The 27300-nt window shown below is 52.1% G+C and overlaps 2 protein-coding genes and 1 long non-coding RNA gene across 10 annotated transcripts in view; 1 reads left to right on the forward strand and 2 right to left on the reverse strand.

The window, feature by feature from the left end:
- Positions 1-9127, reverse strand: part of LOC144942322 (uncharacterized) — a 156611-nt gene extending 147484 nt beyond the window's left edge. For 3 of the 5 annotated variants that reach the window (XM_078869123.1, XM_078869115.1, XM_078869117.1), the window contains exon 1: positions 340-1069. The gene's annotated coding sequence lies outside the window, so the exon portion shown is untranslated. Of the gene's footprint in view, positions 1-50; positions 138-339; positions 1070-9047 lie in introns of those variants that run through there. The other 2 variants (XM_078869121.1, XM_078869118.1) reach the window with 2 other exon arrangements.
- Positions 709-27256, forward strand: LOC144942327 (uncharacterized). Its single transcript, XR_013639359.1, has 3 exons — positions 709-757; positions 20036-20182; positions 26827-27256. It is a non-coding gene; the product is annotated as an uncharacterized LOC144942327 (long non-coding RNA).
- LOC144942321 (phosphatidylinositol 4-phosphate 3-kinase C2 domain-containing subunit alpha-like) overlaps positions 20153-27300 on the reverse strand; it is a 45733-nt gene continuing 38585 nt past the window's right edge. For all 4 annotated transcript variants that reach the window (XM_078869109.1, XM_078869111.1, XM_078869110.1 and 1 more), the window contains 6 exons: positions 26861-26985; positions 26009-26129; positions 25401-25482; positions 24179-24288; positions 22993-23118; positions 20153-22076 (listed from right to left, as the gene is read on the reverse strand). In XM_078869109.1, coding sequence (XP_078725235.1) covers positions 21897-22076; positions 22993-23118; positions 24179-24288; positions 25401-25482; positions 26009-26129; positions 26861-26985 — 744 coding nt within the window. In that variant the 3' untranslated portion in view covers positions 20153-21896. The remainder of the gene's footprint in view (positions 22077-22992; positions 23119-24178; positions 24289-25400; positions 25483-26008; positions 26130-26860; positions 26986-27300) is intronic.

Genomic DNA, 27300 nt, shown 5'->3' on the forward strand with positions numbered 1-27300 from the left:
TGTAAGGGTGCGTGCGTGTCTGTGTAAGGGTGCGTGCGTGTCGTCTCTACCTGTCTGCGTACACGCGCCTACGTGCGCGCGTGTCCGCCTCCCCCCCCGCGTCTCCCCCCGCGTGTCTCTTTCTCTGTCTCTCTCTGTCTCTCTCTCTCTCTGTCCCTCTCTCTGTCTCTCTATGTCTCTCTCTCTCTGTCTCTCTCTCTGTCTCTCTGTCCCTAGGCGTGCGTCTCTGCGAGTGCCCCACACTCCAAAACCCGGAGCGCCTCCCGTCTCCCCCCTCCCTCCTCGCCTTCGCCTGTCGCCGCGGGCCTCCCCGCGACCGCCGCCGGCGCCGCCGCTCACCGAAACGAGGCGTCGACGTCGTCGTCGTCGTCCACCGACTCCGGGTCGCCGGTCGTCCCAGCGGCAGCAGCAACCCCCCAGTGGAGAGCGCGGATAGCAGCGGGCGGCGCCTCGCGGAGTCGCTCCGCGCGTGTTTCGTCGCCTCGGCCGCGTCTCGGTTGGGTCTCCAGGCGGCACGCAAACCCCCCACCACCACCCCCCACCACCAACCACCCCCTTAGCCCACACGCGACTCACTCACTCAGTGTCCACTCCGACTCGGTGGTGGTGGCGGTGGTGATTGAGGGGGGGGGGGGTCCTTCGGTTCGACTCCGCGACGACAAGCAGAGACGAACAACTCCGCATGGCCGGGGGGAGGGAGTGAGGGAGGGAGGAGGAGTGGTGGGACGACGAACTTCACACGCGGGCAGTCCCAGCTGTAAGTGAGCCTTTGTGTGCAATCACCATCAACATCATCTCTCTCTCTCGCTCTCTCAGTCTCTCTCTCTCTCGCCTTACGTTTGTCCTCGTTATTCCGTCTCTTGACGAGTCGTCGTACGATCAGAACACGCGTGTGTGTGTGTGTGTCTCTCTCTCTCACACACGCGCACAGTGTACGCGTGTGGGTCTGTCTAAGAGAGAGAGAGTGTGTCTGTGTAAGGCTGTGCGTGTGTGCGCGTGTGTGTGTTGCCTTCAAACTGATTCCAAACATTCCACGGGTGTGTTACGCTAACCAACGCCACGCCTCCACACACCCCTACCCCTCGAGCCTCACCCCCTCTAACCCCCACAACGCCGATCACCCCTCCCCTATCACCCCCACCCCTCCCTACCTCCTCCTCCTCTATCCCTCCCACAGTCTCAGGGGGTGTGTGTGTCTGTCTCTGTGTGTCTGTCTCTCTGTGTGTGTGTGACTCTGTGTGTGTGTGACTGTCTGTGTGTGTGACTGCGTGTATCTTTGCGTGTGTTTCTGTGCGTGTGTCTCTGTGTGTGTGTGTGTGTCTCTGTGTGTATGACTGCGTGTGTCTCTGTGTGTGTGACTCTGTGTGTGTGTCTCTGTGTATGTGACTGCGTGTGTATCTGTGTGTGTCTGTGTGTGTGTCTGTCTCTGTCTGTGTGTGTGTGACTGCGTGTGTCTCTGTGTGTGTGTGACTGTCTCTCTGTGTGTGTCTGTCTCTGTGTGTGTGACTGCGTGTGTCTGTGTGTGTGTGTCTGTGTGTGGTGTCTCTATGTGTGTGTGTGTGTGACTGCGTGTGTTTATGTGTGTGTGTCTCTGTGTGTGTGTCTGTGTGTGTGTGTGACTGCGTGTGTCTCTGTGTGTGTCTCTGTGTGTGTGTCTCTGTGTGTATGACTGCGTGTGTCTCTGTGTGTGTGACTCTGTGTGTGTCTCTGTGTATGTGACTGCGTGTGTCTCTGTGTGTGTCTCTGTGTGTGTGACTGTCTATGTGTGTGTGACTGCGTGTGTCTCTGTGTGTGTGTGACTGTGTGTGTGTGACTGCGTGTGTCTCTGCGTGTGTGACAGTCTCTCTGTGTGTGTGTGACTGCGTGTGTCTCTGTGTGTGTGTGACTGTGTGTGTGTGACTGCGTGTGTCTCTGCGTGTGTGACAGTCTCTCTGTGTGTGTGTGACTGCGTGTGTCTCTGTGTGTGTATGTCTGGGTGTGTGTGTCACAGTCTCTCTGGGTATCCGTGTGAGTGTGTATGTATTTGAGTGTGTCTCTATGTGTGTGTATGTCTCTCTGGGTATCCGTGTGAGTGTGAGTGTGTATGTATGTGAGTGTGTCTCTATTTGTGTGTGTATGTCTCTCTGGGTATGTATGTGAGTGTGTCTCTATGTGTGTGTATGTCTCTGGGTATCTGTGTGTGTATGCGACTACGTGTTCCTATATGCGTGTGTGCATGAGTGGGAACCGGTGGAAGAGTGGTTAGCGCTCTGTGCTACTGAACTCGGTATGTGTATCTGTAACTGTGGGTATGCATGCGTAACGGTGTTTTGAATTTGTCCCTCTGTATCTGCAATTCCCTTTGTTTCCCGTGACGGTACGTCCAAATTCCTCGCTTGTAATACTACACACACACATATATCCACACACACAAAGGGTCAATTGTTATGCTGAACCTGGTCCGAGCCTCCCTTAGGTACACTCAGCCTCAAACGAGTACCTGGTGTGGTGTCAATGGCAACACCGTGGAGACAATAGCTCTCTTTGTTTCCCAAGTGGCAGTGTGCGTGTGTGTGTGTGACTTGCGCGTTCGATAGCAGGCAAGGCACTTGCCACATGCGGTGCTTGTTCTGGAAGACTTTGCTGTTTTTTTCCTGGATTTTTCTGTTTTGCGTAGTCACTTTAAGATCTAGATTGGAAGTTTTTGTGACTGCAGGGATCCATACTCTTTGGTTCTTTCGGTAAAGTCACGTAGGTAGAAAATAAATTAAATTAAATCACGACGTTTCGGGCGCAACACAAGTGTCCATCATCAGGTGGGACAACCACAGCAAGAAACAAAAGTTTCTTGCAATAAACAATTGTTTATTGCAAGAAACAATTGTTTATTGCAAGAAACTTTTGTTTCTTGCAAGAAACGTTTGTTTCTTGCAAGAAACAAAAGTTTCTTGCAATAAACAATTGTTTCTTGCAATAAACAAAAGTTTCTTGCAATAAACAATTGTTTCTTGCAAGAAACAAAAGTTTCTTGCAATAAACAATTGTTTCTTGCTGTGGTTGTCCCACCTGATGACGGACGCTTGTGTTGCGCCCGAAACGTCGTGATTTAATTTATTTCATTTCACTTTAAAGATGTTTCTTGTTCATGTTTTTGTTTATTGCGGTTGCACCCGAGTCAAGAAGCCGCATGGCTCACCGGGTTATAGCTAATGAATGAAACTGAACTGACACAAATCTGTTTCAGGAAGAGCTAGAGTCTGTCTATAGTAGTGTAGTGTATTGTGTAGTGTATAGTGTAGCATATAGTAGTGTAGTGTATAGTAGTGTAAAGTGTAGCATATAGTAGTGTAGTGTATTGTGTAGTGTATAATATAGTAGTGTAAAGTAGTGAGTAGTGTACAGCAGTGTAGTGTATAGGGTAGCGTATAGTGTAGTGTATAGTAATGTATAGTAGTGTATAGTGTAGTAGAGTATAGTGCATAGTGTAGTAGAGTATAGTGTATAGTGTAGCATATAGTAGTGTAAAGTCGTGAGTAGTGTATAGCAGTGTAGTGTATAGGGCAGCGTATAGTGTAGTGTATAGTAATGTATAGTAGTGTATAGTGTAGTAGAGTACAGTGTAGTGTATAGTGTAGTAGTGTATAGTGTAGTAGTGTGGTAGTGTATAGTGTAGTAGTGTAGTGTATAGAAGTGTATAGTGTAGTGTAGTAGTGTATAGTAGTTTAGTAGTGTATAGTGTAGTGTAGTAGTGTATAGTAGTGTGGTGTATAGTGTAGTGTATAGTGTAGTAGTGTATAGTGTAGTGTAGTAGTGTATAGTAGTAGAACGTGTTGTCTATATTTATTTAAAGTTGCGCATTTTGATGTGACGTCACATTTCTCAAACCCCCCCCCCTCGTCACAAATGTCTGACCCCCCCCCCAGGTGCGTGACGTCATTTATGGACGGCCCCTTATTAACGCCCCGATTACCCCGTTTCGCACGTGCACAAATCACCGCCCCTGGGCACATGGCCACGCGGAACCCCCAAAGGGGGGTCAGGACGGGGATCTGCGTCGTCCCTCGCCGGGTTGATAATCGCCGCACTGCCACTACCGCCGCCCGCACAGAGGCAACACAACGACCGGCTTCGGTTGACCGGGGCCTGATCGTCGCCTGAGGTTTTGTTTTGTTTACGCGGAGCGAATAACGCGCCGAATTATTCAATAAAACACACGCGCAGAGCCACGCGCACAGATCCATCATTCATTCAGAGAGAGAGAGAGTGAGCTATTACACATGCACACATACACTAACACCACTAACACAGATGCATCATTCATTCACAGAGTGAGAGCTGTACACAAAGACCCCCCGTATAGCCTTAACAGACTGTTGGAGCAAGTGCTGTTAGCGAGCACCTATTAAGGCCGGCACGGCACACCAGGGGGTGGGTGGCCAGCACCACGCCGGGTCGCCTTTGTCTCCCAAGTGGCGATGTTTTTACGCACCGCACCAGGTACTCATTTGAGGCCGAGTCGACCTAGGGGAGGCCCAGGACCAGTTCAGATCATCGTCACTGGTGATGGCCGTGAGCGGGAATCGAACTCGGGTCACCAGGTTCGTAGCGAAGCGCGCTAACCGCTCCACCACCACTCCGAACTGTACACGCACACACGGACACATTCACTTACCTACCCACTCACCCATCCACTCGCCTACTCACATAGCGACCCACTCACCAACTCACCCACCTACTCACAAATACATTCACCTACCCACTCACCCACCTACTCACATACCCACCCACTCACTCACCCACCTACTCACCAACCCATTCACCCACCCACTCACCCACATACTCACATACCCACCCACACTCGCCCACCTACTCACTTACCCAACTACTCACAAACCCATTCACCTACCCACTCACCCACCTACTCACATACCCATCCACTCACTCACCCGCCCACTCACCCATCCACTCACTCGCCCACCCACTCACCCATCTACTCACCAAACCACTCACCCATATTCTGACCCACTCACTCACCCATCTACTCATCAACTCACTCACTCACCTACTCACCCGCCCACTCACCCATCTACTCACCAACCCATTCACCCACCCACTCACCCATCTACTCACATACCCACCCACTCACTCACCCACCGACTCACATACCCATCCACTCACTCACCCACCCACTCACCCATCTACTCACCCACCCACTCACCCATCTACTCACCCACCCACTCACCCATCTACTCACCAACCCACTCACCCATCTACTCACCCACTCACTCACCCACCTACTCATCAACTCACTCACTAACTCACCTCTTCACCCGCCCACTCACCCATCTACTCACCCATCTACTCACATACCCGCCCACTCACTCACCCACCGACTCACATACCCATCCACTCACTCACCCGCCTACTCACCCATCTACTCACCCACTCACCCATCTACTCACCAACCCACTCACCAACCCACTCACTCACCTACCTACTCATCAACTAACTCACTCACTCACTCACCTACTCACCCGCCCACTCACCCATCTACTCACCAACCCATTCACCCACCCACTCACCCATCTACTCACATACCCGCCCACTCACTCACCCACCGACTCACATACCCATCCACTCACTCACCCGCCCGCTCACCCATCTACTCACCAACCCACTCACCCACCCACTCACCCATCTACTCACATACCCATCCACTCACTCACCCACTCACTCACCCACTCACCCATCTACTCACCCGTCCACTCACCAACCCACTCAACCAATACCCAAACACCGCCTCCCCGTGTGCGTGGGGCGCAGTGTGAAGCCGCACACAGCACGCAGATTCTCAGACTCTCTCTCCTCCGCTCGTCCATTCGGCATCCGCACCTCCCGTGGCTTGTGGAGCGCTGCCCATCGCTTCTTCCGTGGAAGATGGAAACCGGGCAGCGAGGTGGCGGTGATGGCGGTGGTCGACTCGCTGATGAGCCGAGGAGGGCGTTCTTACTGCAGTGCCAGTTTCCTTCTCATCACCGCATGCCGTGTCTACCCACACGGTGTACCCCGCATTCTTGTAGTACAGGGGAATTGAGTTTTCAGGTCCATACGTCGTACAGCCGTTTCAATACGGGCAACAACTTTTGTTTGTTTGTGTTTCTCCCTCGTGATGGGACTTTGTAGGATGAACGTAGAGATTCATAAGGGGCACCGGGGGTGACCAATAAGGTCTGAATTGGTCTGTAATAAGGTAGGGGCACTGATAAGCGGTTGACAGGTACGTAGTGGTGAGTGGTGAGTGCACTAGTGGTGAGTGTGCTAGTGGTGAGTGTGCTAGTGGTGAGTGTAGTGCCGAGTGCACTAGTGGTGAGTGCACTAGTGGTGAGTGTGCTAGTGGTGAGTGTACTCGTGGTGAGTGTACTAGTGGTGAGTGCGCTAGTGGTGAGTGTGCTAGTGGTGAGTGTACTCGTGGTGAGTGTACTAGTGGTGAGTGCGCTAGTGGTGAGTGTGCTAGTGGTGAGTGCACTAGTGGTGAGTGTGCTAGTGGTGAGTGTACTAGTGGCGAGTGCGCTAGTGGTGAGTGCACTAGTGGTGAGTGTGCTAGTTGTGAGTGTACTAGTGGTGAGTGCACTAGTGGTGAGTGTACTAGTGGTGAGTGTGCTAGTAGTGAGTGCACTAGTGGTGAGTGTACTAGTGGTGAGTGTACTAGTGGTGAGTGTGCTAGTGGTGAGTGTACTCGTGGTGAGTGTACTAGTGGTGAGTGCACTAGTGGTGAGTGCAGTGGCAGGGCACTGCTAAAGGGGTTGACAGCTTTGTTCACCGTCTGCATCGTCCTCATCATCAGGTCGTCTTCTTCGATGTTGCCACCTTTTTTTTTCCTTCTTACTTCTACGTTGGTCAACCCTTTGGGGGTGCGGGGGAGGCCAGCTTAGATGCGGTAGAATCCTTCCGCGACGAAACTTTTGTTTTCGAGTTGCCAATAATCTTGCGGTCGAGTACGCCAGGGGCTATCCATTGAGTTTGTACGAAAAAAAAATCTGTGAAAACTTGACCCCCCCCCCTCCCTGTACGCACGCGGAATTTTTACCTTCCCCCCCACCGAATCCTACAGAACGGCCGATTTTTAATCCACGCAGAAACGATCAAGGATTAATAACATTCACGTGTTTAAGCAAACAGATAGTCCACCGCCGGACTATCTAACTCATTTGAAGGCTAATTTCGATGTAAAACTTTCGTGACTGCAGGGATTCATCTTCTTGGTTCTTTCGGTAAAGTCACGTAGAATGAAAATAATAAAATAATAAAAATAAAACATAATAAAATAATTCTCACGACGTTTCGGCCACAACGCAAGCAGCCGTCCTCAGGTGGAGAACAGGTCTGTCGAGAAGACAGAGTCTGAAATAGACAGACCTGTTCTCCACCTGAGGACGGCTGCTTGCGTTGTGGCCGAAACGTCGTGAGAATTATTTTATTATGTTTTATTTTTATTATTTTATTATTTCCATTCCACGTGACTTTACCGAAAGAACCAAGAAGTTGAAGGCCAATGTAGACACATTATTATCGAGGCTTCACCCCCCCTCCCCGGTTCCTATGCGTACATTGTCAGTAGACCCCCCATACGCAAGCGAACGCATTTGGATTAACCCCCCATCCCCCTCCATGCGTACGGACTCAGTGGATGGCCTCCCATGGGAAGTCTGTCCCAGACTTTCCCCACTGGAGGTGGCGTCGAGCGTGGCCACCGCCGCCGCCGCCGCTGCTGCGGGAATGAAACTTCGGGAGATTCGCATCGACTCCCACGAGGGTGTTCGGCCTTCAAGCCCCCAAAGATCCCCCAAAGCGACAGCCCCTTGAACAGACTTTTTTGGGGCAAGTGCTGTTAGCGAGTAGGAGCGCCTGTGAAGGCCGGCACAGGGTGGCACGCGAAGGGGGCTGGGTGGCCAACACCGCTCCCGGCCGCTGAAACGTCGCCACTAAGGTGCTCATTTGAGGCCGAGTCGACCTAGAGGAGGTCCGGAACCGGCTCAAGAGCATCGTCCTCAGCAAAAAAAAACCACGAGCGCCATCGGGGAGAGCCGCGATGAGTTGCGGCAGCACACAGGAGCGCTCACGACGATGCCTTTCGTGAGACTGCCCTCAACTGGACCTCAGCGACGTCGCTGGCCTTCGACACCCGACGCTCAACGGCGGTGGCCCATCCGAGCGCTCGCCAGGCTCGACGCCTGCTTAGCTTCTGAAGGGGTCTCGACGCGACCGGGCGCCCTCCGGTTGAGATCCGCAGGTCGCGTATTGCCCCCTTGCGGAGCAATTCGTGCAACGGCACAGCTGGAGATGTTTCGATTTAAAGCTTTCGTGACTGCAGGGATTCATCTTCTTGGTTCTTTCGGTAAAGTCACGTAGAATTAAAATAATAAAATAATAGGAAATATATTTATTATTTTATTATTTTTCTTATTATTTTATTTCAATTCTACGTGACTTTACCGAAAGAACCAAGAAGCTGGGGATGTTGATTTGAAGCTTTCGTGACCGCAGGGATATCCATGCCCGCTCCTCTGGTTCGTTATCAGGTGACGGACGCGTGTGTTGCGATAGAAAAATAATAATAAACATGAAATAATAACAACACACTAATGTAGACTGTAGCTTGGTTCTAAATCGGTGAGTGTACTGGCAGTCTATAATGTAGACTGTAGCCTGGTTATTAAGCTGGGTGAGTGTACTGGCAGTCTATAATGTAGACTGAAGCCTGGTTATTAAGTTTGGTGAGTGTACTGGCAGTCACACACCACACCACACCACAACACACATCACAACCACACACCACACCACACACGAAAGACAAAGATCCCCCGAATAGCCGTTGACAGTCCGTTGGGGAGGGGGCAAGTGCTGTTAGCGAGTAGGAAGCGCCTCTGGAAACCGGCACTGGCACACGAGGGGGGGGGGCAGCAACACCAACCCCCGTCCATTCGCACAGTAAGTGCCGGTGACGTCACCACGGCGCCCGTGCCAGGCCAGGTGCACTTTGAGGTCACGTGAAGTTGTCGAAGGCTCACCGACAGACCCAGGTGCCATGGGTTGGCCGACTGCGATGACTGGTAAAATGCACCAGCTGCTGTACTCCCTGCTGTGCCGGCCCACCACGCCCCGGCCGGACACACACGGACAAAGATGCCCCGTATAATGGAAATAATAAAATAATAAAAATAAAACATAATAAAATAATTATCACGACGTTTCGGCCACAACGCCAGCAGCCGTCCGTTGTGGCCGAAACGTCGTGAGAATTATTTTATTATGTTTTATTTTTATTATTTTATTATTTCCATTCTACGTGACTTTACCGAAAGAACCAAGAAGATGAATCCCTGCAGTCACGAAAGCTTCAAATCGAAATTTAAATGTCCCGTATAGCCGTCGACTGTTGTGGCAAGTGCCGTTAGCGGGCAATCTCGTGGCGATGTTGAGCACATCGCAACAGACACTCGTTTGAGGCTGAATGAACCGAGGTGGGAGAGAGGGGGAGAGAGAGAGAGGAGGGGGTGGGTGGAGAGAGACCCAGGACCGGTTCAGATAATATGCCACTGGTATTGGTGGCCGTGAGCGGGAATCGATCGATCGATAGAGAGACGGCACGCAAGTACACACACGGGAGACACACACGGGAGACACACAGGCAAACGGGACACACGAAGACCTTTCGTGGCCGTGGCGCGGGCGGGGGGGGGCTAAGCATGCAAGGGCCGGCACTTCAAAGGGCGGGCCGCGCACGCGCGTATTCTGTGGTCTTTTCGCACGTCGGTGAGAAAGGCTGCGACTGGGGATCAAAGGCACCGCGTTGTTTTTTTTCCCCAAGTGGAGCTAAGCTGGGAGCGTGGGGATAGCACGCGACACACGCAGGTATTGGAGGTGACGGCGGGACCAGGGGAGGGAGTGCATCGTGTCCAACGCAAAACAAATAAGAAGAATAATGGATTTTTATATTTTTGAATGGATATTTCGGAACTTTTTTCGATATTCAAGGATGATTTCAGGTTTTCGGAGGTTTTTTGACGTTTGTGGCCAGGTCACTTTTGAACAATAATACATTGAAACCTCGGTGAGCTTTGTATGGCAGGATGGGGATGGTTTAGTTTTATACTGGTAGAAACCACCTGGTTCCACCAGCCCACAGGGGATTATTGTGTCCGTCGTGCATCCAAAAATGGGAGGGGTGGGGCTGGGTGGAAAGGGAAGGGTGGGGAGGTGCTGGGTGGGGAAGGAGGGGCTGGGTGCGGAGGGTGGGGAGGGGCTGGTGGGGCTGGGTGGGAGGGCTGGGTGGCGAGGGGCTGGTCACCCCGTGGTGCCCTTATAAAACTCAACGTTTAACCTACTCACGCCGGCTTGTGCCCGCCCTCACAGTCGGCCATATTTGCGGAATACACCACGCCGCCGTTGACCCTGGCCATTGATCGAGCAACCCAACGTTCCTACCAGCTCCCTCCGCAGGAATGTGTTTTGTATGTTTGGGCGATTTGTTTACCTTTCTTGCACTTTGTACTCCCATCGTGTTTTTTGTGTATTGTTAGTTTGTTGTAACGTTCTTAACCGCCCCAACTGGACATCTGTGAAAAATACCGTTAGAGCTCATTGGATTATTCCATTATAAATCCATATTCAAATATTGTTCGGATCGTTTACATTCTGCAAGGCGGAGTTGAGCGCTTCTTTTTTTTTATCACAAAAGCGACGTCGCCAGATGCCACGTGACTCTGAAAAGTTGTCCGTTTAACACAATCTTTTCACACGCTTTTATTTAACTCACTGTTGTTGTCGTATCCTCAAATCTTGTGTAACTCAATTTTAACCCACTTCCCAATGTGGTATCGACTGCAAACTTGGTATACTTATGTCATACTGATGACAATACTATATTCTATCATAACAAAAATTAAACCATATTTTGTATATGTTATGTTTCGCCTTGGGTCTAATTGTCCACACTCAACTAACATTGGCTGTAATTGCCCACAGTCCCTTACGTTATGGCAAGCCTCGGGCCACGTCCTGGAGTCGTGGAGTTCTGCCATTACTCGTACGGTACATTTCATTAAAGCGTGTTTTTTTATATTACTTATTTAAATCGCGAACGATTAAACAGGGCTTTAGGTTTGTCACACCAAACCCAGTTTTCAGAGGTTGCCCAACGCCACACTCCACTCCCCCTCTCTCTGCCCCCCCACCCCTCCTCTAAAACGGGAGTGTGCGTGTGCTGGGGTTATTGTGCTCTCAATTGGACTCGATCAATCTCGTTATCTTTCCTGGTGTGAAAGAATCGTGCATGTATGTCCTCACCCCCCATATTGGTTTGCTTTGAGATTCGAGCTCCATAGCTTGCTGGTAGCGTGAGACAAATGTCAAGCCCCCCCTCTCTTCTCCTGGGGTCCACTCTTCCCTACTCCCTATGCAGGGGCGGGGTTTCTTCGAGCTCCCAATGTCTAGATTTCTCAGCGGGGGTGAATTAAGATTGCTGGGAAGTGAGAGAGATGGGTGTAGACAAGTATTCTTCTCCTAATTGCCAGAAAAGGGGGGTGGGGGTACTTTCGCCGATAAGACATCATCAGTTGTGAGGGCCGCCACGACAATTTGAAGCCGCTGGGGTATTGACAGAACGATCTCCTCCGTGGCGTATCTCGTCCAACCTAAGACGGCAGCCTTTTCCCAATATTCCGCGCGGGGGCACCGCTTCTGATGTTTGGGCATTGCCAAAAAGCTTGGGGAGCGCCATTGTGGTCTCTGCAGGCCATCCCAGAAGATGATCCATTTTCTTTGATTCTTTCGATAAAGTCACGTAGATAGAAAAATAACCATAAAAATTAAGTGAATAAAAATAATAAAATAACTGTAGCCTGGTTCTTAATCGGAGTGTACTGGTAGTCTATAATGTAGACTGTAGACTGGTGTTTAAGCTGGGTGAGTGTACTGGCAGTCTATAATGTAGACTGGTTATTAAGTTTGGTGAGTGTACTGGCAGTCTATAATGTAGCCTGGTTATTAAGTTTGGTGAGTGTACTGGCAGTCTATAATGTAGACTGGTTATTAAGCTGGGTGAGTACTGGCAGTCTGTAGCTTGAAAAATAAAAAATAATAATTGATGATCCATTGTTTGCTTCTCTTGACAAGCACACGTGATTTGCATCTGGCGAAACCTACTCTCACGACGACGACGCTGATGCTGATGGGTGTTCGTGTGCGTCGGTGTGGCGCTGTCGGAATTCATTCACGGAACAGCGCCGAGGACAGTGACGGCTGAGATGAAGTATTGCAACACACGTGCGGTGGGGGTAATGATTCGGGGTTGTAATCTAAATGAAATGCATAAAGAACAGATGAAACACAGCCCCCTGTTGGCAAGCAACCACCCAGATTGTTGCTGCAAGCCATCACTCGCATACACTTTAACGGTTAAAAAAAACACACACATCTCGCGATATTCGTCTAAGATCATTTCCCTTGAGCAGAAAATATAATACCGTATTTATCTGGATTATAAGACGAACTGGTTAACGTTGTATTGTATAGCAAAAATTGGGGGGTGCGTCTGATAATCCCGTAGGTGCGTTTGTGTTGCGTGTGTGTGCGCGTTCCAAACCAGATTCATTTAAGTTTGGAGTGCGACATCCTTTGCAGGGCGTCTTATACCCCGGAGAATACGGTAATACATTTTACACGATGGGCGATAGCCCAAAAGTGTGAAGGTCCACAGCCCGAAACGTTGGCCTTTTTAATATATTGTTTTCTGTTGTTATAAAGCAGTAGTAATGACACATAGTGATATAACAAACAGTTAGTGCTCGTTCGTCACCAACGCAAACGGTCTCGTAGATCTCTTATTTGATTCATTGCGAAAACACTTAGAACATGTCCAACGCATGCAGTCCCAAGTGTGTTCACGTGGCCTGTATCATTTGTACTGCAAACCGCTTTCGCAATGTTCGCGATGCAGGCAGGCGGAGAGAGAGCGCACACGCGCGTCTCTCCAAAGCCGTCCTTGCCGATTCGAAGTGTAAATTTGTAAAAAAAAAGATAAATTCCCACGTGGTGCCACGCAATATACTTTAAAATTATAAATCTCATCGTATCCCTCCTCCCTCTTCTCTCTCCATATATATAAGCGACATTTAAAACAGTCGACCATTTCTCTTTGGCATACACCGCACGGCGTATAATTACGTATAGTTTTTTTCCCTCTCTCTCTCTCTTCATCACGTTATAAATAGCGATAGCAAGAACAATTTTGAAAAGTGTGTGCATAGTTAGAGGGGGGTACAACAACACTGTCTGAAATTAATGATATGCATCGAGTTGGAAGCCCAGCACTGGCCACGCACTTTTTTCCGAGTACGCAAATGCCACCACGTGCGCGTTCGAACAGGGAAGAGATAACGAGGGCTGGCGACGCGCTTCGTGGACAGAGAGGGCCGCACGGTAACCCACTTCCCCCCCCTCCCACGACTCTCTCCGGTCATCGCCCCTGCCCTGTGTGGAGACCCTCGGTCCCACGGCGAAGGCAGTGAGACATCACGGGGCGCGAGTGGTGTGGTGTTCGTGCGGCTGCCTTCCCCCAGTGTCAATGATTTCCGACTGGTTTTATTTCAATTATTAAAAAAAAGTCTAAAAGCCGGGGGGGGGGGGGTGAGTTCCACCAAATCGCTCTTGATAAATCACTTGCCTACCGACTGCTTTGTTCACATCCGAGCGACGAGTTGCGCAACAAAAGTGGGCAATGCAACAGCGGAATCGAGATCTTAACGACCAATCGCAGTTCACTCAAAACTCGCGTGACGTTGACGAGCTACGTCGCTGCAATTGCTCGCAACCGGTTGCGCGACTGCTCGCGCAACTGCTCGCAACCGGTTGCGTGCTGGCTCGCAACCGGTTGCAGAGACGTCTAAATACGAACGACTCCGTTGCACGCAACCGATCGCTTTGGAGTGGACCCGTCCCTTAAGTCGTCAAATTCGGTGACAAGCAGTGGAATTTTAGTCAAGTCTGTGGATTTTATTTCGTCATCTTACTGTCCTCGACTAACACGGTAAAAATCTATTTATTCCACTGTATCTTATTAAATGTTGGTGTGAAAAGGACAGACTGTATTTCCCCCCCACCCAACCAATTATCAGTTCAGGTAATCTGTGCACTCATCAAATCTCCACATACACTTGAACCGCGTGTCGCCAGTTACCAATGGGATGCTCTCCGGCTGAGCGCTGCTGTGCCTAACAACGTCACCAAACCCTCTCGACAACAATCATCCCAACTTGCTCTGGCCTCTTTGGTGGGCAGCCGGATTGATCGGCGCAATTCGTTATTTTGATCCACTCACGGTCACTAAAATAAAACGACCCATTTCATACTCATACTCTTTGGTTCTTTCGGTAAAGTCACGTACGGAGGCTTGTGTTGCTTCCGAAACGTCGTGATTTTATTTAGTTATTTTCATTTATATTTGATTCTATTTTTTTTTATTTCATCTACGTGACTTTACCGAAAGAACCAAAGAGTATGGATCCTTGCAGTCACGAAAACTTCAAATCTAAAACGACCCATTTCACTTTGATAAACACGAAGCGTTGTTTGCGAAATTAAACTGCTCTCGCCCCCAGGATGGCAGCTGGCTTGGGGTCAGAGAGTGGACGCTGCCGTGTATGGTTCGTGAATGTTCCCTCGCTGTGCAGGTCCTATTTCAATTCGAGGCACATTTTCAGCCCAGTGTGTGTCCCATCCTCTGCCCTTTTACAGCAGCGGATTTTGGCTCGAAGCGGCTCTTCGGCTGGTCATCGAACAAACACGGTCACCGCATCGCGCGCTTTCCGATGCGCTTCTGCGGCCGTCTGGAATGCTCTTCTTTCCCCGATAGTAGAAAACCACTGGCGCTATGCACTTTTAAATCTAGATTGAAAACTAATTTCTTTACAACAGTTTTTTGTGTTTCGTTTGTTGTCCTTCCCCCGCACCTCCGATTAGCACGGGTATGGCTACGTACGGTGGTGCAAAATAAGTTCAACGCACATACAGCAGACGTAGCCGGATGCGGGGTCCGGCACCGGGAACGACGAGTGGAACGTCGGCACAACGTGGCGTCAACACGATGCACCGTGCCCACACGCGGGCACCTGTGTTGTAAACCAGAGCGGGGAGTCCGCGAACAGGGGCCACACGTTTAGTTTCTAAAGCACAATCGTCTCAAGTCACCGACGCGACAAACGACAGACACAAGCAAGGCACGGATGTTCAACTGTGAGAAGATTTTTTGCATTGACCGATGGGGCCCAGAATATCATCGCTGTATAAGTGGCCATTTGTTTCAAGGCAATTGGACTTTGTGTGTTTGACTTCACAGACGCTCATCGGCGAAGTGTAGCGCTGCAGATCAATGCCAACGTTGCGTTGGCCGCACGCGTATAATCCCGCACTGTTGGGAGGCAGCGAGGGTTCGTGGATCGCACAGATTTGTGAAATTCCCATCCTACCGGCGGGCGTTGAGGTCAAACATACCCTGGGCTTGCCGGGGTATGGCAGTACAGCAAGCGAATTAATCTCCGTCTGTACACGCGTGGCTTTGCACTGGTTTCCCCCCACGTGCATAAACACTCGCTCGTGGAGTTGGCAAAACATCCCAACGTAGGACAGCAGAGCTTGGGGAATTGTTTGGCGAAAAATGTGCGCGATACACGTTCGCGCAAAGAGGCTTAAAGATTTCCAGAAGTGACGCTGTATAAATATATATACACATCTCGTTACACATCATCATTGCTACCAATTCACCAACGCGTCTTAGGCATTTACACAATGAAAATGGATGTGGCCCCCACAATGTTGCAAACTTCCCATAGCATTGGGGCTGCCCAGAGGCGTTGTTTTGACAGGATACGCCGTGCTGATGAGACCTGGCGAGAGCGAAACCAGTTCAACACCAGGCTAGCCAGCGGTTTTAGTTCACGAGGTCATGCGTTGCCGAACAGATCCGGTGAAGGGGGATCCGAGGGTTTTACTGCGTCACGAGGCAAACCGAAGTGGGGAAACGTTACTCTCGAAAGCCCCATCGGGCTGACGAGATTACGCATCGCGGCGCAGCGTCACGTATGCGACCTCGCCGGTTGACGGGGATGCAAGCGGATATATACACACACACACACACGTGACGAGGTGGGGCAAGTGGACGTCTGGACAAACGCTCCAATGCGCTTCGGCAAGGAACGCACGCACGAAATGAAGAACACCATTGTGCTAAATCGATTGTTGACCGTCTGTTTAAAAGACGATCGTCGCACGCAAAAAGGCGCAAAATGCTGCAGTGTGTGGGCGGTCGATTGGTCGGGGCAGACACATGACAAGTCGGATGTGTTGACGCTGTAGTGGAAAGTTCCTTTGGGCTACGGCACGCATTTGCTACGTTTGTCGAGTTTTACCGTGGCGATTACTTTACCTATAAATCAGCAAGGCGGTAGAGAAGTCCGTAAAAGTGTTTAAATGCAGCACAGCGATATCGGCGCGTCTCCTCGTTATCTGAAGACCAGCACACCCGCGAATTGCCGTGTAAATCTACGTTTCCCTTTCTCTAAAAGCTCAAATAAAAGCAAGTACAGAAACCCGCTCGTGGAGAACATCACTCTCCAAACGTTTGAAACTTTTCAAATGATTTAAACGCTCGCGCGCACGCTCTCTCTTACGACGTGCGCACCTGGGAAAGATTAGGATCAAATGCTCGTGAGTTTGGTCTTTAAAGATCGGAGACGACAGCTCGCTGCGCAGCAGAGGGAAATGCCGCCTTTCCACCGGATACTTCAAAGTACCAGGGGCTTCGATCGCTAACGGAAAGCACAACAGCCCCCCCCAACCACCCAAAAACGCCACTCTTTAAAAAAAAAAAAATTTCAGTAATTCGGCTCAGCCAACAAATTCGTTCTTGGATGGCGATTGTGCTCAAGCAATACATTAACGAGATAGTGCACGTAATTAACAACTCGATCCGCTCGTAAAACAAACTAACGCAAAAAAAACTAACAACCCTGTTCATCATACACGAGCCCCTACACTTAAACAGCAATTCTTCTTAACCGTTTTGGGTTTTTTTTTTTGGTGCTAAGTAACCGTTTACAACCACTACCACAAAGTCCCATCCGTGGGCGAGCTTTGTTTACACAATCGTTTAAATCTGCGGAGATGTACTAGGGTGCTAACGTCAACACGCGGCACGGTTAGCGGTTCCCACCTTTTTCCACTGTAGACCAAAACCAGACCACCATTATACCCCCGTCAGCGTAGGTCTATCAACAGTGCAATTCTATTGCATTCACCTTCAACACAATACCACCAGATCTTGGTGTGCAAATCAATTTCAAGCGACAAGATACCATTTCCCGGACTGGCGGCAAATCCTCGGCCCGGTGGGCCCTTTGGCACACGTTACATTTCCACCTCTGTGACCCCTACTGACTTGCAGAGGCCCTCTTGCTTACTTGCTTACGCCTGGGGGCCCCACAATGGCGCAAGAACCGAAGCCCTTCCGTTGCTATTGCGCGCAGACCCCGACGAGTTTCAATCTACACAAGCAGACTTAACATACAGAGTTCGCTAGCGGAGCCCGGCTAAATCATTCCAACGCAGCTCGTAGTCTGCGAGCACTCGGCTGACATTTTCAGCAAAGGCTGAACTCCGGTGGCCAGATGTACGAAACACGTTGAGTAACATTTCTCTAGTTTGGAATCAACATCGGCGTAATCTAAGGGAAAATGTCACTTGAGGTGCGATTCATTATGAGAAAACCAGCCCCAGGTTCTCATGCAAACCACTGCAACAGTATTGGACTAGACAGGCAGCCTTTACAAGGCCGTAAACACGCACACTTTTGCCCCACGATACACATTTGGTCGCTGTAATGCTTAAGAGACATCGCGTGGGTATTTTACATACCCTGGACATTCGTCTTGTAACCCGACTTTCACTCGCCGTTTGGCACATTTTGGCGATTGTTTCAATGGGATGCGTTGCAGATTTTGGCAGTGAAATCGGATGCGGCCTCGAACGTGTCACAATAGCCAGCAGCGTCGCTCTCAGAGGCAACATTGTGTAGCCTTTTTCAGTTCTGTGCCTGCGTAAAGTGTATATAACAATACAGCAAAAAAAACGTAGTTCTATATAGTGTCGTCGTTCATGCAAATAGCATCTCACAACGCTTAGGAACCACAAAACTGTAAGGCAACCAGGTGGGCAGTTTGCGCTCCAAACAATTGCCCAAGCTCTGCAGTCCTCTATATATGAAGTTGTTTTCAGCTAATTAATGAGTGTTCACACACATGATATAGGGAGGGCTTAATTCTTTCGCTCGATATTTTCCGGGAACGCCGGGGAGCAGGGAGATCAAAATGTAAGGGTGCCTGACATCACGTGCCACGCCGCTTGACATCACCAACACCAATCCCCCGCTCCCTGTTGTCGTGAACATGTAGCCACGAACTACCCACGGAGATATGCGAACTCCAAAGGAGGTTTACACGTTGTTTTGCCAACGTACCCCCCCCCCCCCATCATCAACCAAGACCTCAACAATGCTCCTCGTTGCTGACTCAAAAGTCCTGATCCCCACCGCCCCCCCTACACCCTTCTGGGTTTGCGCTGCTCCCGGCACCATCCTGGAGTCTCACCCAGGTTCCGGAAGTACGCTGGGGAAGAGTGCAACAACGCGGACACGTCCAGGATCGACACCACGTGTACGGTGACCGTGAACAGCCTCGACTCTGCCCATATCTGTGAAATAATTTCACGATGAAACACTTCAATTAACTCAACCAATAATAAGAAGACACTTAAGACATTATGATTGTACGCAAGGCCGTCCATAGGGGGGGTACGGGGGCCCGGGGCAAATCCCAACATGTGAGCCCCCCCCCACCCCGACGCTTTCAAACTAAACCCCCAAAGTGCGGGACCCGGGGCGGTAGCCCCGATTCGCCGTACCCTAGGGATGGCTCTGGTTGTGTGGTCACACCCAGAGATACATTTCAGCCGGAGCTGTGCAGGAATAAACTTCAGAAAATATTTTCCGGCCCCTCACCACCACCTATCCCCCCATCATCCTCCCCACGCCACCCTGAGCCTACTATCAGATGGGGGGGGGGGGGAATCTAGGGTTACTTGAGGGCCCCAAGATGATATTCCAAGAGAAATTAAGCTCTGGTCACACTTGACCTTTGAACCCGTGGACAAACTGTCAACGAATCATCGCGATTCAGCAACCGGTTGTGCGTCGTCTCGGCACCACCGTCTCATTCGCATCGCTCCGCGTGCAATCAGTCTCGTGGGTACGGCTCCGTGCGTGGACGCAAACGCGTGCGCTTGTGTGTGTGCGCACGTCATCACGCGTTCGCTGGACACGTGTCGATCCACACCCTGGACGCCCTTGCCAACGGGTGTAGTGGTTTGCGCACCTCGCTACGAACCCGGCAGCCCGGGGTTCGATTCCCGATTATTCGAACCGGTTCTGGGCCTCCCCTAGGTCGACTCGGCCTAAAACGAGTACCTGGTGCGGTGTGTAAACATCGGCGCGAGGGAGACAAAGGCGGTCGGGCGCGGTGCTGGCCACCCACCCCCTCGTGTGTCGTTCGGGCCTTCATTAGGTGCTCGCTAACAGCACTTGCCCCAACAGTCTGCTGGAGGCTATACAGGGGATCTTTGCCGTCGTAGTCAAGCGCATGCTGCGCACGCGTCAATCCGCACCCTGGACACCCTTGCCAAGGGGTTTTCTTTTTTTGCTCCATCTCGAGGGCCCTTTCCGGGTGAAATATTTAAATAAATAATGACGCTATTGAAAATAAAAGTGCCGCGAGGTGGCGGCGGCGGCAGTAGCGGAGTGCGGCGCAGTCGTCCGAAAGCGCCGCCGTGCGACAGAAACGCGGCGGGCCGAGTTCCGATTCCCAAGCCACGGCCAACGGCGGTTGACGAGCGACGTCGAAATTCGGTCCCGTGCCTTCACACCCCCCCCCCCCTCCGTCCCCCCCCCCAGGTGAGCAACCCGACGGTGGTGAATAACCATCAGCCCCGCTGAGACGAGGACGGACGGACGGGCGGGCGTGGTGGCGGGCACACCGCCACCTCTCGTACGGCGTCCCGTGTCTCAACAGGCGCACACCAACAGCACCTGCCCCCCCGGGTAAGTCTACGTTGCTACGTAGGGGGCGAGGGTGTGTGAAGTCAACATTGTGTCCGTCAAGCGTGCACACGTCTCTCTGGGGTTGCGCACTTGGGTCTGTACGTCCGGACCCCACGGCGGGGAATGGAAGCAAAGCTTGAACGTTTCTGTTGCACGAACTTCCGAGGGCACAGGACCACCGCCAGCCCCAACACCCCATTAAACGTACGTCCGCCCCAGTGCCGTGTCTCGTTGCAACCCAACCCGGCGCACGCACGGCCTCCGACGTTAATGAAAATACGGTCATGGCGATGACCTTTTCTTGCCAACTCGTTCATCAAAACAAGGCTCACTTCTGCACCATGAAAGGCTCTCCCCGAACGAGAATCAATACGCCTTTTCAAGCCACGCCACCTCCATAGCACTCACCGACAGGCGCACCGAGACCACTGACTCATCACCAGACTATACCCCCATTACTAGACTATACCCATCACCAGACTATAACACCATTACTAGACTATACCCATCACCAGACTATACCCTATTACTAGACTATACCCATCACCAGACTATAACACCATTACTAGACTATACCCATCACCAGACTATACCCCCATTACTAGACTATACCCATGACCAGACTATACCCCCATTACTAGACTATACCCATGACCAGACTATAACACCATTACTAGACTATACCCATCACCAGACTATACCCCCATTACTAGACTATACCCATGACCAGACTATAACACCATTACTAGACTATACCCATCACCAGACTATACCCCCATTACTAGACTATACCCATCACCAGACTATAACACCATTACTAGACTATACCCATCACCAGACTATAACACCATTACTAGGCTAAATCCTATTACTAGACAATATTGACATCACGACATTCTAAGGCATAACTCTGAGAGTTCAAGTCTAGAGCTGATATAAAATGAGCCTGCATTTCAGTGTACTACTGGGCAATTAAGTTCATAGGAAGCTCGCTGAACGCATCCGTAACTAGCCTACAATAGATACGCATCGATGGCGGTTGCGCAGATATATGCGTAGATATGGGAGGTGCATTGGCACGTTGGTTAACACGACGCAAGATGGACCAACAAAAACAACTGAAGAGAGGGAAGAAGAGAGAGGGATGAAGGGAAGAGAGAGAATGTGTTGCCAGGCTGGAAAACGCTCCTGCCAATTACTCAGCCGGGAAATCCAAACGTCGCAAAACGCCGCCCGCGCTCCCGCCACCGCAAAGCTAACGCAGGCCGCGTCCGTGACACGGAGCGCCCGAGAGCTTAGCCATAGCCCTGCATTCTCAAGAAGGCGGATGTGAAACGCAAGAATGGTCCGATTTGATTTCATCTCTTGGACAGCCAACGATATACCGTGTGCGTTGCGAGTTGATACTACGTTATTTTATAACAGGAATCGGAAAGGGGGCATGGTCTTGTTGGTGAGAGGGGGTGAGAGGGGGTGAGAGGGGGGGAGGGGGCCCGTGTTAACGTTCCCGGGTTGTTCCTGGGCCACTCCCGGATCCGGCAGCGCAGCTCCGGTTCGCTCGTTCGCTCGTTCGTTCGTTCGTTTTCTTTCTCGCCGTAGATCACTGGCGGGAGGCGTCTCTCCCGCCGGGGATGCGCGCGAGAGTTCGAAGCATCACGCGACGGTGCGACGCGCCGGTGCGACGGTGCGACGCGCCGGTGCGACGCACGCGCGCCTAGTCCAGCACGGGTCCGAGCGTGAGCGCAAGCGAGTTGTCGTGAGACAGGTCGAGGTCGGCCAAGGGCTGGCTCGCCGCCCCGAGGAAGACGGAGCGCTTGCTGCCCTCCACGCTCCACACGCTGATCTGCAGCGCTCGCTGCGCCAGCGCCTCCCGGCTGTAGCTGCTGTACAGGAACTGCGCCGTCGCGAGGGAGCAGAGCGAAGTAGGGGGGGAGGTGGGGGGGGAGATGAGGTGTGAGCGGGAGAGACAGAGGGAGAGAGCACGGCGCTGCGGAGATATAAAACCTCCTGTGATTCCCATGCTGGCTGTTACCCTTTGGGAAGTTACACAATCGGCCAGCTGGCGGCGCTGCGGTAGAGCGAGCGGTTCGCAATTGGAAAGGTCGCGAGTTGAAATCCTGGCAGTGAGGTGTGGTTGACTCAAGCCATCATCCCTCCGGCGTCGTTAAAATGAATACCGCATTGTGGGGAAGTCTCCACCCTGACTGTCCTATGGATAGACTCGCCCCCGCCATAGCAATGTAGAGTTTCTTTCACTGGCTCAGGGCTGCAAACAAGGAATGAGTACTGCCTCATTGCTCATTTGAGCAGGAAATCACTTTTGACTTTACATGGGCAGTTGGTCAGAGGTCAGAGCATAGCGCTGGCACCGCTGCTAGTCTGGGTTTCAGCCACATGTCATTTGGTTGCAGGATCGTACCACGTCGTCGAATGCGGGTTTGGGTGTTCGTGGAGGGCCGTACCATCTCGTTGAACGTGGGGTTAAGTGTTTGGCGCAGGGTCGTGCCATCTCTTCTTGGTTCTTTCGGTAAAGTCACGTAGAAGGGAAATAATTAAATAAAACATAATAAAATACAATTCTCACGACGTTTAGGCCACAACGCAAGCAGCCGTCCTCAGGTGAAGAACAGGGCTGTCGGAAAGGCAGCGTCCGAGGACGGCTGCTTGCGTTGTGGCCGAAACATCGTGAGAATTGTATTTTATTATGTTTTATTTTTATTATTTTATTATTTCCCTTCTACAAAAGCTTTAAATCGAAATTTCGTACCATCTCGTCGAATGTGGGTTTGGGTGTTTGCGGAGTGTCGTACCATCTCGTTAAATTTGGGGTTGGGTGTTCTGTGCAGCACGCGCGTCTTGCGCTTGGTGGCGAGGTAGGGGTCTGGTAGCAGCAGCGTCTTGACGCACGGGAAGAGGTCGGATCCTGCGGGAGACACCTGGCGAGACGAGCCGCCCAGAGAAGGGTGGTGTTTCATCGGCAACTTGATTTTTGCCACCGCTAGTCAGCCAACGTTCTGCTCCAAGGCAAAACACTTAATAATAATTTACTACATTTGTGATTCGTGCTATTCTTCGAGTGAGAAGCTACAAGAAGCTGCTATGCTTCACGGACACGGCCTGCAGTAGTGTCACAGTAGGGTGACGATGTTGCTGCTGCTGCTGCGTATCATCCCGAATTGTTAACTTGCGGGTCATTTTTCGCAAATTTTGATCGCGACGCCTGCAACGCAACAGCCTAGCTGACCGTCGCGGGATCTTTAACGTCCGTTGCGAAGGCGAAGGGGCGTGCACGGCACCGTTGTGGATGACACGCCCCGGCGATCTCAACACAGTTTCACGGCCTGCGAGACCCCGAGCCCGAACCTCCCCGGGGAGAAAGAGCTCACCCTCGCTCCCCCGTCCCTCGCTCCCCCGTCCCTCGCTCCCCCGTCCCTCGCTCCCCCGTCCCTCGCTCCCCCGTCCCTCGCTCCCCCGTCCCTCGCTCCCCCGTCCCGCGCTCCCCCGTCCCTCGCTCCCCCGTCCCTCGCTCCCCCGTCCCTCGCTCCCCCGTCCCGCGCTCCCCCGTCCCTCGCTCCCCCGTCCCTCGCTCCCCCGTCCCGCGCTCCCCCGTCCCGCGCTCCCCCGTCCCGCGCTCCCCCGTCCCGCGCTCCCCCGTCCCTCGCTCCCCCGTCCCTCGCTCCCCCGTCCCTCGCTCCCCCGTCCCGCGCTCCCCCGTCCCTCGCTCCCCCGTCCCGCGCTCCCCCGTCCCGCGCTCCCCCGTCCCGCGCTCCCCCGTCCCTCGCTCCCCCGTCCCGCGCTCCCCCGTCCCGCGCTCCCCCGTCCCGCGCTCCCCCGTCCCGCGCTCCCCCGTCCCTCGCTCCCACGTGCCCTCGCTCCCCCGTGCCCTCGCTCCCCCGTGCCCTCGCTCCCCCGTGCCCTCGCTCCCCCGTCCCTCGCTCCCCCGTCCCTCGCTCCCCCGTCCCTCTCGCGCCGATCGCGCAGACGACGACGACTCACCAGGCCGCGGCAGCCGAACACGAGGACGTAGAGGCTTCCGTTGCGGTGAACGATGCGGATGTCCACCTCGCCGCCGGGCTCGGAGCCCAGCGGTACCGCGTGCAAGCCCTCTGCGGGGGTCCAGGAACAACAGCAACGTTACCGGGGTAGGGTAGGCAGTATAACAACGGTTGAAAACTCGTCATCTGGATCAGGGGTCGTCAATCTGCGGAGCTGCACGGCGGCGGCTCTTCAAGGAATGCCTCGTGACGTGATTTATAAAGGACCTCCGTCTCGTAGTCACTTGTATTACGGCTCTTTAAATATCGAGGTTTGTACTGAACACGAAAAAAAATTGCTGCCAACCCCTGGTCTCGTGGGATGAGAGCCTAGCAGCAGCCCTTGAACAGAAGCATTGGCTGCACTGTGGCCAAGAGTTTATCGTCTGCTGGATGGGATTTGTGTTGTGCCGCTGACGGTGTCGATGCCGATAGGTTTTTTTTTTCAATTCGTATATGCATAATATATATACACAGCAATATTGCCAAAATGGAAAAACTAAGCTATGAACTAAACAATTATTATTCTACCAGGTAAGGCCCACTGAGCTATATAGTTATTTTTCAGAAGCGACCTGGCCACAAATGAGAGCTCAACCAAGTGGCTCATGATGTTAACATTTCTAGCAGCCAAATCATCTGAACGCACATTGATTCTAGATGTGGAGGCAAAAACTGGAGGGCCCGTAGAAAAATCCGCGCGACCACGGGGGAGATACCACAGGCGTCAGGGTCGGGATCGAACCCACGACCTCCTGCATACCAGGCGAGGTAAGTTAACATCTCCGAGCCACCGTGATGATGATGAGAGAGAGAGACACGCAAACTCCAAATATACAGCAGCAGGCGTGAGGGTCGAGATCGAACCCACGACCTCCTGCATACCAGGCGAGGTAGTTAACATCTCCGAGCCACCGTGATGATGATGAGAGAGAGAGACACGCAAACTCCAAATATACAGCAGCAGGCGTGAGGGTCGGGATCGAACCCACGACCTCCTGTATACCAGGCGAGGTAGTTAACATCTCCTAGCCACCGTGATGATGATGAGAGAGAGAGACACGCAAACTGCAAATATACAGCAGCAGGCGTGAGGGTCGGGATCGAACCCACGACCTCCTGTATACCAGGCGAGGTAAGTTAACATCTCCGAGCCACCGTGGCGTCCGGAAGAAGACACTGACCTGGAGACGATGGCGAGCTCTCCGCGTCCGACTGACTTTGGTCTCGAATGAGGGACATCAGAAACATCGCCACCAGCTCACACTGGCAGAGCGCAGGAGGAGGACACAGAGATCACTGTTAGCCTTGGCCATTGCCGCACAACAACACGGTAAGGGGAATCGAACTCGGGTCACCAGGTGTGTAGCGCAGTGCCCCAACTGCTCCGCTCACCTATACCATTAATTGCTGGGGCAAGTCTGTTAGCAAACGCCTATTAAGGCCAGCAACCCACGCACGGCCGCCTTTGTCTCCCTCATGACGACGTTTTCACATCGCAACCTGGTACTCATTTGAGGCCGAGTCGACCTAGGGGAGCCCCAGTACCGATGCGGATAATCGTCACCGACGTTGTCCGTGAGCGGGAATCGAACTCGGGGTCGCCGGGTTCTTAGCACAGCGCGCTAATCTCTACACGACCGCTCCGCTCCCTAGACTAAAACGCACTCACAATAATAATAATAACACACACAAAGACAAAGATACCCCGTATAGCCTTCACAGACCGTGGGGGCAAGTGGCACGCATTTTTCACTGACACAGACACACACACAGGTGCACATGCTCGCACCTGTGCCACCTCGGGCGAGGTGTACTGCAGGAGCGCTGCCAAGTAGTTGCTGATGTCGATTTTCCGGCGAGCAGCCACCTCCTGCGTGTTCACGCGGCCGAGGATGAGCCGGTTTGGGAACCTTCGCAACAACACCAGATTCATCGTCACCGTCACCGCCGCCACTGCCAACACAGCGCCAACTCGTCACGGCGTGGGGGAGGGCCCTCATCCAGCAGTGGATTGACAAGAATGGCCGTACACTCACAAGAGGCGCACGTTGGGGGGTGCGGTGACGTGGCCCCGCGGTTGCGCGCTCGTCGCTTGCCGCAGAGGTTCGCGGTCTGAGTCCGACTGCTGCCCTGGCTGTCACTGCGGGCCGTGACAATACGCGCTGCCGCGTGCCTCCGGGTGGACGTTGAGTACCACCTCGTGTCAGTCACATGACTAGGTCGCTGTGTGCCGGCGTCCGGGTGCAAGTGCCAAATTCGAAAATGACCCGCCAACTGGGAATACACGCGTCAATAACCGCCTCCTGCTCCCCGCGCCTCCGATTAGCAAGGGCTGGTGGCTATGTACGGTGCGAAAGAAGTTCAGCAAACGTACGAAACATGCAAACGACTGCAGGCATGAGGCTGCGAAACGCAGCGGCGTCCCCTCCTTCGCGAAAGCCTCGCGCTGTTAGCACGGCGCGAATACCAACTTGTTGATTTAGTTGTTTTCATTTATTTTATTTTTTACCTACGTGAATTTACCGAAAAAAACCACCGAGTATAAATCCGTTCAATCACGAAAGTTTCAAATCTAGAATTATTGTTTTTTTTGTTATTCACGAACAGGATGGAGAAGATCGGCACCAACGCAGCTCCTCACCGCGGCAACTTTGGCGCGGGGAAGAGCATAGACAGCTTCGAGTGCAGCTCCTGCAGCTCCCCGAATGTCCTGTGGATGACGCTGGGCATCGGGTGCCCTTCGCGCTTCACCTGGATCGAGAAGAGCTGCAGAGCGCCGCGTAGAGGCGGTGGGGGAATGGAATACACGGGAGCTCAAGTTGGTTGCGCAGTCCAAGCCGTGAGATGCAAAGATCCGAATGATCACGTTGAGAATGCAGAACCGCTAGATGAGAATCAGAATCTTTATTCATCCTGGAGAAATCCGATGAGGTATGAGGTTCGTTTTTTTACAGATGTCCAGTAGGGGCACGGGGTCAGAAAGTTACAACAAACAATACAAAAAAATAGGAGTGCAAAGTATAGAAAAGGTAAGCAAATCACGATAAATTAATAAAAATATATACTGAAACTAAATCTTTT

Source organism: Lampetra fluviatilis, chromosome 27, assembly GCF_964198595.1.
Source record: "Lampetra fluviatilis chromosome 27, kcLamFluv1.1, whole genome shotgun sequence".
Taxonomy (NCBI): domain Eukaryota; kingdom Metazoa; phylum Chordata; class Hyperoartia; order Petromyzontiformes; family Petromyzontidae; genus Lampetra; species Lampetra fluviatilis.